We start from the raw sequence: 15,333 nt of genomic DNA on the forward strand, positions 1-15,333 counted from the left end.
ATATTCTCAAATGTTTATTTGCAAATGTAAGAGCTTGACTAAAACATGGAAAAGAAGAGTTAAAAGAGGGCCAAGAGGAAAGAAGGTTTCCCTTTGGAATGACAGGCAAAGTGGCGCAGAAAAAGAGGAGCTGGGTACCTGGCCCCTAGGAGTTTCCCAGCCTTCACCTGTCATTTTTTGTTGGGACTCATCCCTGACTTTTAAAGCAGCTTTATGGCAGAACTCCAGAACAAACAAGGGACTACATTTTTGAACTGAGTCTGAAAGAGTAATTCTTCTAATTTATGGCTTGACCATTTGAAACCATATGACTGTAGCAGTTAGCAAGAACAGAACGAGCCCTACTAAATATTCCAACAGTCACTGGCACTTCAACAGAAGGAAGGATTTACTGCGACAGAGCAAACACAAAGCCTGAGAAGTGAACTTTAGAGGAGGTGCTGTACATGGGAAAAAAAAAAAAGAGGAAACACTGGAGTGCATCATAATGTCATTGGCAAGGTATATAACCCTAGGTTGTAATTGCACTGCTGTGTATTTTGTTCCAGTGGATAAATAGTACTAAATGTACTAAAGAGCAGCAGGATAAAAGTGTAATGTAACAGCTTCTGTAAGGTAACCAATACTGGAACAGTGCACATGTCTGGAGGCCCCTCTTGTTGGAATTTACTGACAAATGTCGGTTGAAACGCTTGAAGATGTAAACGTTTTGTCTTTTTAGTATGATCTGTACTGATCCTATATGGAGACTTCCCTGACAGAAGCACACGGACACAGCTGACTCCGGCTTTTCCTATCAGAACACATTTTCTCTTCAATTGAGCAGCGGAGGGCGCCTCTCAGCCCCCGGCCTGACGAGGCAGACCCCCGCAGCGTTTTCGCCTTCGGGCTTCGACGCCAGCACGCCGTGAGGGGCAGGGCCGCCCCCGGTCGCCCCGCCGAGGCCTCCCCTCACGCCCGCCCCGTCACCGCCTCCGCGGGCCGCCTCCCGCCGCCCGGCCGCGCCTGCGCATCGCGGGAGCGGGCCGCCATGGCGCAGCCGGGCCGGGCCAGCCTGAAGGAGCAGCGATACGACCGGCAGCTCAGGTAGCGCCGCACCCGCACGGCCTCCGCGGGGCTCAGCCTCGGCCCTGCCTCGCCCCGCTTCTCGCCGCGGCCTGCAGCCGCCCCGGCGGCCCCGTTAGAGCGGCCGCGGCCCCTCGGCACGCGAGGGGCGGCCGCAGGGGATGTGCCCGCGGAGGGCAGGGGGCTGAGGCGGGGCTCGGGGGTCGAGGCGGGTGGCCGTGCCGCCGCCCTGCTGCCGAGGGAGCCTTCGTCGCGGCCCCGGGGAGCAGAGAGCAACCGAGTGGGCTGGGGAAAGGGCGGCTGAGGCTGCAACCAGCCCCGTCCTGGGGCGGGGCGAGCCTGGGTGGGTGGAATTCGCAGCGCCTTGCGCGCGGCTGGGAATCTCACAGAGGGTTTAATGCCTTCCTGTGTGTCTTCAGTAAGCTTTCTGCATGTGAGGAGAGTAAAATCCCAGCCAGTATGAGGTCGGGGGATTGTGAGTCAGGACAGCGGAGACACGGTTTCAACTTGAGGATTATTGATGTTTTAAGTGCATTGCCTAACCAAGCAACTCCTCTGGGCTGTTTGCCAAGCTGCCCGTACATTTCTGTGCCTTGCACCCCCTCAGATTATAGAATTACCTCATTTATAGTGCAACTTACAAAAAAGCATTCATTAAGTATGTCATTTACAGTGAAACTTAGGAAAAAGCATTCCGTTTTATTTTTTTCCCAAGGACAAACTTTACTTAAGGAGTGTTTTGACCAATTCTGTTTTTTAAAAAGCAAAGTATGTTGCAATAGGGAAGGGTGTGCACATTTGTCTGCTGCAGAGTGTAAGGACAGAGAAAATGAATCAGCAATAAAATAGACTTGTTCTTTAGATGCTTTGAGGTCTGTCACAGTTAGTTTTCTGAAAGAAAGTTTATTTTACTTGATGCTAGTTAGTCCTTCTCAATGGCAAATGGAAAATAGTGTGCTAGCCTCCGTTTGTGATCGTTCAGTTCTTTTTTTTTTTGATCACTTTACTATAGAAAATGAAACGCAGAGTGCTTCTGTTTATATCCCAATATAGATTGTGGGGTGATCATGGACAAGAAGCTCTAGAATCTGCCCATGTTTGTGTGATAAATGCAACGGCCACAGGAACTGAAATACTTAAAAACTTGGTGCTACCAGGTAAGTAAGTGTCAGTTCTATATTTGTGTTGTAGTATAGCTGATAAGTTCATAATGCCTAGTTATTCACAGTATTTATTTTTCCTTCAAGGTATTGGTTCATTTACGATTGTGGATGGAAATCGGGTCTCTGGAGAAGATGTTGGAAATAAGTAGGTTTGTTACTGGCTTCTTAACCAAATTGAGAACTAACAATTCCATAAGCAGTTTCATCTCCATGCTTTTAAAGTTACATAAAATTCTTCATAATGCTAAACCTCTATATTTTGCTCCAAGTCTTCCTCTTCTTTGATGTTTGCGATATATACAGCATATGTGATCAGCAAGTTGATGTTAGCTTTTACTTTTTTTCTTTAGCTGCTGTTATTGTACCTTATAGATCTATTTGCTTCATATGTCCGGTTTATAAAGGCAATGGTCTGCTCAGTATGAAAATATTTTTTAATAACTTGTTTGCTGTCCTCAAAACATGAATAAGATTTGCTTGCATTTCAGCATGGTTAAAGTTATTTTCCTTAGTGGCGTAACAATTGTGGTGACAAATTTTTTTATTAGTTTACCATTGTGAAACTGTGACTGATATTTCCTTAGTTTCCATAGCTTTGAAAGGTGTGCAGACGGGGATAGGATAAGAAACTTATTACAGATTAACAAGTTACTTTTTATCTGTAATAATTTTAGATAACTTTCTCTTACAGTTCAGGTACATACCCCAAAATACCTGTCTACTTGTCGGGTTAAATGTGGGGTAAGGATATTTTATTACACGAAGAAATGAGTACTAATGGCTCTTTAATGAGCCCAGTGAAAATGAATCTGTAGTATGATCCTGGCTTCTAGAGGAGTTTGGCATGTCTTATTTTTCAGATTGGTGGCTCAGGCAGTGAAAACCTTCCTTTACAATCTGATCATGAGGAGAACATAATAAGCAGGGAGGAGGAAAGCAGATTTAAAGGGGAAGATTCAGACTTTTTTTTTTAATACGAGAGTCAACAACATAACATGAAGCTACCTTCTGTAGTGCAGACTGTTTTTTTTTTTCAAAATTAAATGTTTTTCTTTTTTCTTCTTGTCTCCTTTTCAGTTTCTTCCTACAGAAAAGTCATATTGGTCAGGTAAGGATGTAATAAATGTCATTTTAAGTATATTGAAAGAATGAATATATTGAGTAAGTACTCAAATGTAGCGTTGTAATTAATGCCCAAAACATATGTATGGGTTAAAATCCCTGTATTCTTTAATTAAGACATTAATGTTTCATTCCTTGTAAATGAGAAGAAAAGCTCAGTTCTGGAAAAACTGAATGAAAAAAATAACAGGATCTGGTTAAGAATATCATTGGAAGTATAAAGTGGAAGAGAATTGCAGTTGGAGTAAGGCTCAGAACAGAGGGGTGAAGGAGCAGGGGGCAAGGAGGAATCACAAGGACAGAAGAATACAAAAAGCACGAGTAACTCCTACAAGTTCTCAAATGAACCTGGAAATTAATAAATAGCCTTCACATAACTTTTGTTTTGAAAGCATTACTAAAAATAGTTTTAAACAATTGTCTGCTATTATGGTATTTATTTTTTCTTTTGCAAACAGGGCATGGAAAATCTTAGCTTATGAAGAAGTTTGTTTACCATTTAGCATATGTAGTACTGATACACTATATAAACTGAGTTTCAAGAAATTAAATAACATCTTTATTGTTCCAAAACAGAGTCGTGCCCAGAGTGCCACTGAGCTTTTGCAGGAATTAAATAACGATGTTTCTGGAAACTTTGTGGAAGAGGTCTGTCTTAAATTATTTTATAGATTTTTTTTTCCTTTATATTGTGAAGACTGTGAAATGGTAACTGTGTTGTGTTTGTAGTAATGCAATTTAAATAGCTTCATGATAAAATGACATTTGAAGAAGATGATTTTAATTTATTTGATAAAAGTTAATTCTAAGCATTATTTTGTAATTTCAATAATACTGTAGCTTTCACTGAATATTTTACATTTAGTGTTGAAGACTTTGTTATCAGAAATTCTTGTCATGTTTCCTGACATATTTCTCTCTACTGTTCAGAGTCCAGAAAAACTGCTAGACAATGACCCTTCCTTTTTCAATCGGTTTAACTTAGTGGTTGCAACACAACTACCAGAAAGGTAAAGAATCCATTCAAGTTGTTTCTTTTGTATTCATTCAGTGGTAAAAGCAGGTTTCAACTGCGGGTATGTTCTTGCAGGAAAACTTAGGCAAAACAAAAATCTTCCATTGTGAAGGAAAGTTATAATAAATGACTGCATTTTTCAACGGACCTTTCTATATGTTGATATGTAGTTGCAAATCTTGTTCAGATCCATGACTGACTTTTAGGTGCCTTCTCCTGTTTGTGTCAAGTACTCTTATGTAGTAGAAATTGCTTCTGGTCCAAAGTTGCTATAACAATTATTCCTATTATGTAAAACCTAATGGATAGCAGGGTCTGTGATACCTTTGGATTTTTGCAAATGTATTTTACGTTTTGTTGTTTATCATATCACTCGCTCTGTTTTACCTACATAATAATATTGCATAGATGAACTTCAGTAAGACGCAATGTTCTTGAATGTTTTTTTAACCTCTGGTCTCTCATGCTGCCTTCCAGTAAAAAATACAACTGAAAAAATGACAGCTCTTGTAGCATCAAAATGCTTGGGGGAAAAGGACATGTTTCTGTTATTGTAGACAAGCTTCCTCCACAGGGGAAAGAGGTTGCTGGATAGATGAATTGTTGTATCTTGCTTTTGGAAGGAAGTAGCTGTTCATACTTCAATCATTCTCCTCCCACCCCCTGCCTGCTTACATAAAAGCAATAGCAATTAAGAACTGACGTGTTTCTTACTAAAGCGATCCTTGCATGCACACATTTGGGAATTAATTTCTTAAATGCTATTTAAAAATCTGATTTGACTTGCCTCTACTAGAGGTTAAGTTTGTCTGTGCAATAAACGTATCTAATGTGTTTTCTTCTTTCACAACTCATTGAAAAAAAATTTTACTTAAGTAACATTCAGAGCATTGGGACAATAGTGTTAAATATGCGTAAGACAATGAATAATCATATGACCAGTCTATGTTAAATTCACATGTAAAATTAGTCTCCGTCAGAAGTTTGATCATATGTGCTTAAAATCATAATAATGATAATGGAATACTCATATAGAAAAATTCTTGTACAAGTTAACTCTTGTAGAAAAATTCTTATACAAGTAACTTTGTGGCTGTTGTTCTCTTATATATCTGAAAAACAAACAAACAAATGTTTTTCCTTACAGTACATTGCTACGTTTAGCTGAACTTCTCTGGAATTCTAATGTTCCTCTGCTGGTCTGTAGGACTTACGGACTGGTTGGTTACATGAGAGTCATCATCAAAGAACATCCAGGTTAGAGTTCTTTTTTTTGAGATCAAGATTTTTCTAAGTGTAAAGCTTCTAAATGTTATGTCACCTATTTCAACTTTATTTTGTGAGGTACTTAGTATTTGCTAAGTCTTCTATGGTTTGCAGTTCCTTACCAGCATTCTTTAAAAAATGCATAAAAACTATGGACTGCAATAGATAGTTTTGGAGGTTATCTTCTGACATTAAGCTTAGCCTATTATGAAACATGTTGAGAATTCAACAGTTAAACAAACAGGTGATGCACTGTGTTTGATGTATAGCTGTGTTTTGAGGGCTGAGCATAAAACTGTGAAATGCATCGTGTAACTTCTTTTGCAGTTGTTGAATCTCATCCTGACAATGCATTGGAAGATCTGAGACTGGACAAGCCATTTCCAGAACTGAGTGAACACATTCAGTCTTATGACTTGGATCATATGGACAAAAAGGTTGGTATGTGGTTTACACTATGGTCTCTAAGACACATGCAGGCACAAAACGGATTCTATGAAAACGCTTCTCAGCAGATGACTTATTTGGTGTTGCATCTCATCTGAACAGAGGCAACAGGAGAATTAGTCACGAGGTACTGCTTTTGGCCCAGATATTAAAGTCTGTATTTCAACCTTAAGCAAGGGGAATGTCTTAAGATTACCGAAGGACAATTTGTCTTTAGATTGATTTCTCCCCTTCTCGCCTTCTTTATGATCAATTACGGCTTTACTGCTACAGAGCTTTGTGGTGTGGATATTTGTACATGATACTAAGTTTTGCTTTGGAAAAATATAGGAGAATTTGGCTCGTCTACACTTGTGTTAAAGTAGAGGAATAACAATTTGTTTTATAGAATTTAGAGGGTCTTATTTCAGAATCAAAATCCAGAACATGTCCAGTGTTGTAAAATAGTAGAAAGGATATTACAAGTTTATAATGAAAATAAGTTCTTAATTCATTTCCTGTTTTTATCTCTTCTAAACTTTACAACAGTTTCTCTGCTTTTCAATTACAGGACCATAGCCACACTCCATGGATTGTGATTGTAGCCAAGTATCTAACAAAGTGGTTCAACGAGGTATGTTGCAAAACAGGATAAGTAATCAGTTTGTTGTTATTACTACTACTACACAGTTATTTTTTCTAAACCAGGTTATGATGTTGGCAATATGTTCAAAACAAGACGGAAGCATAAAAATATTACTAAGTGAAGTACAAATGAATGTATGTGAACCTTAACAGACTCCTAAAGTTTAGCAGTATGAACACCATGAGTTTAGTAGATATTTTTAAAACAAACTCTTTTTGTGGTTTTAAATTTAGAAAAGTGATCAATTGCCCAAGAGTTACAAAGAAAAAGAAGCCTTCAGACAACTGATTCGGCAAGGTAATACCTCCTAGGAGTGTTTCTTTTTTTAAACTGGCAGAAATATATAAGGCAATATTTGAAAAATAATCAGAAGTTCTCTCAGGGTTAAGTTTAAAAAAACAAACAAACAAAAAACCTGCTGACATATATGATGTGATTCTTTTGCTACATGATGATTTCATACCGATGGATCTTAAGAACCCTGATTTTGCTTATATAAATACATCATAACGGTGTTTTGTACTGTTCACTGTTTAAGATACAGTATGTTTTCATTTGTATGAGAGGAGAGGCATTGAGAAAATTCTGTTGAAAATGCTAATTATCAACATTGAAAGTGTGATAAAGAGGAAAGTGAGTGGCTTTTGACACTGACTTTTGAACTTGAAGTATTTATTTGTTCAGTTGGCCCACCAAATTGTTGGTAGTTGTTGCAGTCCTAAATGACTAGTCAAGAGAGAGATTATGTGGGCTACTGAATATAGTGTAGTCTGTGAACAGACTTCATTTATTCAGATTTTTAAATTTAATACCTCTTGCAGCTGCTAAAATTGAGACTTTTTTTTGAGATCTAGAAATATGTTGTATAATTAAAACATGATAGTTTAGGAATATCATCATTTAAAGATGACCTGTGTGTGAGCTGCTTCTAAGAGTGGTTCTGTTGTTTTCATCCCTAGTTTATGCTAGGGAACTGATCTGCTTGAAAAGTAGTGATGACCTTCGGTGAAGTTTTTAGTAGAGTTCTTTTCCTGATTGGAATTGCTGTATGAGTTCAAAAGCATAATGGGGCACCATAGCATAAGTGGCTCACATGCATGCGCACACATACAAAGATTGGGTGTGGGAAGGAGTGTTAAATTGCTTTTTAGTTTGATCAGTATATCCTGGTGATAATCCTTTTTTTGTTGATGTGTCATAATGCCACAGGGAGATCCAAAACCAATCTGTTCTGTTGGTAAGACCTAAATGATGAGATGTAATTCAAAGAATTGTGGTGTGTGTGTGTGTGTTTTTTTTTTCCTTCAATAAGGTATCCTAAAGAATGAAAATGGGATCCCAGAAGATGAGGAAAACTTTGAAGAAGCTATAAAAAATGTGAACTCAGCATTAAATACTACAAAGGTAAAATAACCATTTAATATGATAAGCTTAAAGAAATTTCAAACACCTCATTTTTTCAGAACATACTCTTCTAGGACAAAATCTTTTGCAACATCGATATTGAAGTAAAATGGCATTAGTACAACCTGAAAATTGAAATTAAGTGCAATAAAATAGACCTAGACTAGGTGGCACTGTAGTTTATGAAAACTCCTAATTTTGCTTGTTCATGCAAGGAAGCTCCATTTCCTTCATGATGACTGGAATTTAAGTATAGAATGAGTCAGCAACCAGAGTTCATTAGCAGTGTATTGCTGTCTTAAACTTTTACAGTTTAATTTGTGGAGGAAAATCCAGTAGGTGGCCTGGTATAATTACACAGAATTAGTAGTCACGAGTGTGGATGATGTCCAATTTAAATACATTGCTAGGAGAAAGAGTGCTTGAAGTTACGCTATGTTGAAGCTGCTTACTACAGCACTTAATGCGTATAGAAGTTGGGCTGCAAAAGACTTCTGACTCAGGAAATTCAGAACTTTCCTCTTGGAGAAAGTATATGATATTCCTTTCATAAACTGATCAAGCCTAAAAATTTTAGAAGTGAGGTTTTTATTGTTGCCTGTATCTAATCCTGCAGTAACTCCTGGTTTAAAATTTACCTTAATCTGTCATCCATGATAAGCTGCAAAAGCTATGTGGAGTCAAATCACATTCTGTCAATCTTCATAGGTTACATTCCATTTTTATTTCAACTGTGCTGATACTTGTTTGGACATTCAAGCCTACCAAGAAGGCAGCAGGTAAAATTTTGTGCTAGCATCTGAGCTACTGTAGTCCACTTTCCAGGATATTACTGATTTATTTGAATTTGTGTCAGACTCTGAACTGCAGCAGTTACGGAGTCACTCTTGCTTCTGCAGGCTCCTCTTCACTTCCTAATTCTTTTTGGCTGCTCTGCCTCTCCTTGTTAGGACGGGCAGCTGCAACTGTTAATATCTTGTGCTGATGGTGTGACCGCTCTTTTTTTTTTTTTTAAAAAAAAAAAAAAAACCTCTTTCACGTAAGAGATAAAAATATGGAAAAATTGTTTGTAATGGTCTTGATTAGAAGTAGGTGTCTTGTTCTCAGGCAGTGATATTTTTGAATGCATCTGAGAAGCACTGATGGCCAAAGGGTCAAGAAATGCTTTAGTACCAAACTCTGAGGTCACTTGGGTTGGATCCCCAGTGTAATGAGTATTGAGGTAATTGAAGAAGTTAAGTCTAGTAAATGGGGTATAAACCCAATTTATTTTTTTTTTTATAGATTCCAAGATGTATTGAAGAAATTTTTAATGATGATTGCTGCACAAATCTCACAGAGCAGGTAATGAGTAATTAAAGGTAGGAGTTAATTGTAGAAAAAGTGTTACAAATAACATGGTATACATAACTTTATTGTTCATTTGCAGTCACCCTCCTTCTGGGTTTTGGTTCGAGCTCTGAAGGAATTTGTGGCAAATGAAGGGCAAGGAAGCTTACCTGTCCGGGGCACTATTCCTGATATGATAGCAGACTCCAATAAATTTATCAGATTGCAAAATGTGTAAGTATCTGTATTTTCTATAAAAGCAACTAATAATACTAAAGGATGATGATTTCAGACCTGTGTTTAAAAAAAAAAAAAAAAAGAAAAGGGGGGGGATGAGGAGGGGCTGAGGAAACCCTGCAGCCTGGGCCTACCTGCTCCTGTCTGCAGCAAATACTATTTGTTATCTGGAACTAGGGCCTAACCCCGAGTCTTTCATACGTGCCAGTTTCCTGATGCTAGGTAGTAACAGATGACTTCTCTTCATTTCAAATCTAGTAAAGATGTTCTTACACACAGTGGATCCCATAGTCTATCTACTGCAGTCCAGAACATTTGCTTAAAGTAGATCACTGATTAAACACAGCCTCTTTATTTTCCTTAATATGATTGTCAGCCTGGTTACAGAAATTCAAGTTTCCTAGATAATTAATTCTAAATATGTAATTCTAATAAATCTCATTGGAAGGCATCACTCTGTAGATAAGCAAGGGCAATGACTTGGTGAATGAATATTAACTATAAATGCTAAGCAGCATCAGCATGGATCAAGATTTTACGAAGGCCATCTTTGAAGGCATGTATCCTCACCATAAACTTACTATTCCTGTGCATCATGGATATTACGTAAATTATTGGGCCAAGAAGACTTTTTTTTTTTTTTTTTATTGCATTGTACTGTATTTTCAGAAACTCTTAAAATACTTCATGCCCAGTAAAGGATGCATACCTGCTGGTCTCATACTTTACTTAATCTTCTTCCAACTGTTAGTAATAGTGTTTTTTTATACGAACTGGTTTCTAGAATATTTATGCATGTAGCTTGTAAGTCATTTATTTAGTGAACAGTTCAGTTCTGCTGAGTTGTCATACAGGAATATGAGTGCGTCCATGATCTTCAGATAGCTTGCTTCCATTCATGGTGCATGTATCTTACATTTATAATATAAAGCAGGAGGAAATGGTCTTCTCTGTGAAGTCTAAGATGATAATTCTATCCTGTAATTAAGAATATTTTATTATTGACAGGTACCGTGAAAAAGCAAAGAAGGATGTTGCTGCTGTGGGTAACCATGCTGCTAAATTGTTACAATCCCTAGGCAAGGTAATTACAAATGTAGGCCACTTGTGACAGGGCAGAAATACTTTTTTCCTGATACTCTGTAAAGAAATAAGTCAAGAGATGGATATGAAAAGAGAGCTGAATTATCTCATTCCCTTAAGTTCTAATGAGATTTAATATCTGTGGTCTGTTTTATTTATCACTTTTGATTTGGTCATATAAAATAAAAGCAAAATACATAAAGAGCTATATTATTTACAAGTTTAAGATAGCCCTTTTTACAAGAATGAGTAGGTAATATCACAGTGAATGTATTAGTATACCTGAAAACATGAATTGTCTGCTCATTGTATTGTACTGGAACCAGTGTATTTTCTGTTCTAGGCACCTGAGTCAATTTCAGAGAGAGAATTGAAATTGCTTTGTGAGTATGCTTGGATTCTATTTCAGTGTTTTGCAGATAATGTAATGCTAAACCAACAAAAAGCTTCCGAATGATAGCGTAGCTATTAATTGTTAGCTCACGAGTTGAACTTTTCAGCCATGTGCTTAGCAGTTGCATTCATCATCTTCAGTGTAGAGAACATGCTCAGCATCTTCCAAAAGTGAGTCTGTAAAGGTTGGCTTTAGAAAAAGATGGAATATTTTTTTCAGGTCCACACAACAGGTAGTAGATAGCCACTACTTTCTGTAATTATTATCTAATCACTGTCATACGTTCTATGATTCAGACTTCTGAGTGTAGTCTCCGTACATTTCTTGTAGTCTGAAAAGTTAAAACAATGATTCAGGGAATAGTACTGCTTATGGCAGTTAGGTTATGTTATGGATATATTCATGTCAATGGAGCAGCCTGAGTAAGTCTCCTCACAATGGATAGCTTTCCTGTAAGCATGTAGCCAAGAACATGCTGCATTTACATATCACTTGCTGGAATTTTTAAGCATCTCTTACGAGTTACTCATTTGTTTTCAGTGCCAGGTACACATTTTGAGTGCCAGGTGCTCATTGCGTTGGTTCATTGCAGTGATAGTGGAGGAGAACCTTTATTTGCTCATGGCTGTAGTTAAAATATTAATTGAGAATGTGTGAGACAGTGGTAGATACGGTGAAAGATAGAGTATCTGTGTTCATTTACAGCAGAAGCTGATGGTTGTAACTGATGACTTGCTGTAAAAGATGCACACACTGTGAGCTGTTACACGTAGCTGTTAGATAACACAAGAGTTATGCTTAGAATGTGGAAGCAAATATGCACAAAGTATTTCTGTAAAAATATAGACGTAAATGTAGTCTAATAGATGTTATCACTGAGGTACAAGAAGAAACAGATTGAAGACAAACTCATCGTTGTATTGTTTAACAGCGTTTTACAGATCAAAGATAAGATTTATAGATTTAGTAATTGATGATGCATTCAAGTCAGTAATGCTTGTCTTTCTGCATTTTCTTAGGCAGCAACTCAGCTTTTCTTCGAGTAGTGAGGTGTAGATCTCTGTCTGAAGAGTATGGTTTAAACACCTTTAACAAGGATGAAATAAGTAAGTACTCCTTTATGGCGTATACTTTAACTGTGTTTTCAACTTGAATGGTTTTGTTATGAGAAAGAATTGGATGTTAGATATACTATTTCAGTATGTAGTTTTATAATTCACCATCAATTAGAATTACATTTTTGTTAACTGTAGAATGTTGATTTCATTTTGATTTTTGAAAGTTCAAAAATGAAGTTACAGAGTAATGCATATTTCATATTTTTCCATTTTTTTTTTTTATAGCACATACATAAAACGTCTTTCTTTAAACTTCTCCTTTTTTTCTATCCCTTTTATTTCTGACAGAAATGGAAAGGTGCTTTCACCTGACCAAAGATTTGATAATAATTATGCTGGCCTCTCTCAGTTCAGGTTTTTGTACGTGAATAAAGGGAAAATCTAGTTACATAACACTTTTTTTTTTTTTTTTGAACCTGCATAAATTAAAAAAAAAAAAAAAAAGCTGGAAATACTTTTTATCATCACAACTTGTTTAAATGAAGCTCATAAAAGTTCTCTAAATGTTTTGGACAAAATGTATACGCGTTTATAAATGCAATATATATAGTTTGTACATGTATACATTTGGGAATATTGATAACTTCAGTAAAAGCTCCTTGAATTAGCTGATAATACCTTTTGAGACTTAGGTAGTTATTTTTTAGGAAAACTACTAAATTGTCTTAAGGGATTTAAGACCTGTTTTATAATTAGTCATAATTAAACGTAAGTAGCATGCGTTTCAAAGCCTAAAATTACAGCTAATGAGTATCCTATTTAACACAGCAGCTGTCAGAGTTGAAACATGAGTATCTTCACTGAACAGAAATTATACCAAATATATGAAACAGTTTTGTCAGGCACTCTGGAGTCAAAATCAACTATCTGCTAGATCAGTCGTTTACATTCTTGGTGGCAAACTTTCTTAACAACAGAAAAAAAACTAAGGGTTTTACAGTTTAAGTACGTGGGGAAATGCTTGATTTCAAGTAATTCAAACACTCTTTTTCTGTTTAATCTGTACCTGCTAACCACTTCTCTATTTTCAGTTTCCAATATGGATAACCCAGACAGTGAAGTAGTGCTGTACTTGATGCTACGGGCTGTTGATAGATTTTATAAGCAGCATGGGAGATACCCAGGTATGTTAATATCAGTTGTCGTCATAAGAGGTATGAAAATTCAATAGTTACTACAATACTAGTTACAAACTCCATATATAACATTTGTTGTTTTTTTTTTTTTTCCTTATTAATGCAACTTCAACATTGCAAAAATTAAACATTATTTTGGGGGGAATTTAAAGAATTTAGATAAAATTGATACCATTGAAATGCATTGCATGGATTATGAGTTAATTCAACTATGCTGCAATTTGTCATTATCATGAGTAACATCAACAGAATTATTAAATATTATCTATTGCTATTAGTCTAATATATTAATCTACTTAGAATTTTTTTCTTCAGAAGAAAAATAATTAATTTTGAATGTGGTGTTAAAGCTACATGATGAAACAGTTTTATTTATTTTCCAGGTGTCTACAATTATCAGGTAGAAGATGATATTGGAAAACTGAAATCATGCCTTACAAGTTTCTTACAAGAACATGGATTGTCTGTAGTGGTGAAAGATGACTATGTTCATGAATTGTAAGTAAAATATTTTAAGAGTCACTTTGTAAAACTGACTTGGAAATACTAACTGTTACTTTGCTGTCTAGTTGTCGCTATGGAGCTGCTGAGCCACATGCTATTGCTGCCTTCATGGGAGGTAAGAATGCTATTGTATTTCCATAACTAACAAAGCAACCTGCAGTTGTACTTGCTTGAGTCAGAATCTTGCTGTTTTAATGACTTGGTATTGTCAGAGCAAAGACTGTAATTGTGGACTGTTGTCAAAGATGTAATAAAATTCTTCAGTTGTGGCTCCTCCTAGCAAGGGTTTAAAGTCAGTAAAAGAAACCAAGTAAACTTAAATAATCCCAGTAGATGCGTGTTTTTTTTTGTTTGTTTGTTTTTTTTGTTTGTTTTGTTTTGTTTTTTAAGTTTTATTTAAAGGAACACTTATAGTAATTTTAAAAGGGAATATTTGCAATAATATTGAGTGTATTACATTATTTTAAAGAAAAATGTGTACCATGTTAATTTTAGGTTAAGTAATGTTTAAATGTAATTAATCTTGACTGCTTACATTTTAATTATGTGTAGATACATGCACAGAGAAATTGTATTTAGTAAAGTGTGTCTAAAGCTAGATTTGAAGCTTTTGAGGTAATGGCTTTCAGAGCCTCTTCTATATTGGGAAGTACTGAAAGACTTTTTTTTTAACTAGGAGTTGCAGCGAGCACTTCTCCAGCAATCCCAGTGCATACAGTTCTAGATTAAGAACATGCTTTTTAATGGATTTAAAGTATCACCTGCTAACTATATTATCTTATTTTGTAGGAGCTGCTGCTCAGGAGGTCATTAAAGTCATTACAGGACAATTTGTAATTTTTAATAACACCTATATTTACAGTGGAATGTCACAGACTTCAGCAACTTTCCAGCTGTAGAATAACCATCTCACATTTGTTGCCACCAGGCTGTGCTGCTGTGTTCTGTAAATACTGTGGTGGTTTGCCACTGACTGGACTGTTCTGTATTACCTGCAAAATTAAACTTCTTTTGTTTGTAATGATTTTATCTGTTGTTTGTTTTGTTTTGTTTTTCCCCCACTGAGGATAAATAAAATCATTCCCAATTCTCCTTTTTTTTTTTTTTTTTTTAAATCTAGGACTTTTTCTTACCTGTGTAAGAAAAAAATTTGTTTGCAGATTAAGTGGCATTTACAAATTAGTTTTCCTGGTTTGCAGCAGAGATGATTTTTTTCATTAAAGTTGCTAATCTGGTTGAGGGGGGGATGAGTTGCAAAAGGTTAAAAGAGGATACAAGTGAGGGGAGACCTAGGGAAAGCTGTAGTGCCCTTTACTGAGCCAGTCTGAGGATGTTACGGGAAAGGGTTATGTTCAGAAATTACTTGTTTTGCTTCAGCTGTATTTATCTAGCATGAGATGGTCTCTCTCTCCCTCACTGTGTGTC

General features: G+C 36.5%; 1 protein-coding gene across 1 annotated transcript; it reads left to right on the plus strand.

Moving 5' to 3' along the window:
* The first annotated feature begins 1,008 nt into the window (after positions 1-1,008).
* NAE1 (NEDD8 activating enzyme E1 subunit 1) lies at positions 1,009-14,937 on the plus strand. Its single transcript, XM_032195697.1, has 20 exons — positions 1,009-1,086; positions 2,119-2,222; positions 2,313-2,373; positions 3,306-3,336; positions 3,927-3,998; positions 4,281-4,360; positions 5,513-5,622; positions 5,959-6,068; positions 6,629-6,691; positions 6,937-7,000; positions 8,016-8,107; positions 9,392-9,451; positions 9,537-9,670; positions 10,682-10,757; positions 11,100-11,139; positions 12,170-12,256; positions 13,300-13,392; positions 13,788-13,902; positions 13,974-14,023; positions 14,698-14,937. Exons 1-20 carry the CDS (start codon positions 1,031-1,033, stop codon positions 14,805-14,807), a joined length of 1,608 nt encoding a protein of 535 aa, XP_032051588.1. The 5' UTR covers positions 1,009-1,030; the 3' UTR covers positions 14,808-14,937.
* Positions 14,938-15,333: the final 396 nt, after the last annotated feature.

This window comes from Aythya fuligula, chromosome 12 (assembly GCF_009819795.1).
Source record: "Aythya fuligula isolate bAytFul2 chromosome 12, bAytFul2.pri, whole genome shotgun sequence".
NCBI classification, from domain to species: Eukaryota; Metazoa; Chordata; class Aves; order Anseriformes; family Anatidae; genus Aythya; species Aythya fuligula.

Coding starts and splice junctions, on each gene's coding strand:
- NAE1 (XM_032195697.1), top strand. CDS start 1,031: ATGGCGCAGCCGGGCCGGGCCAGCCTGAAGGAGCAGCGATACGACCGG. Junction 3,999..4,280: donor CTGGAAACTTTGTGGAAGAG/GTCTGTCTTAAA, acceptor TCTACTGTTCAG/AGTCCAGAAAAACTGCTAGA. Junction 13,903..13,973: donor GATGACTATGTTCATGAATT/GTAAGTAAAATA, acceptor TTTGCTGTCTAG/TTGTCGCTATGGAGCTGCTG.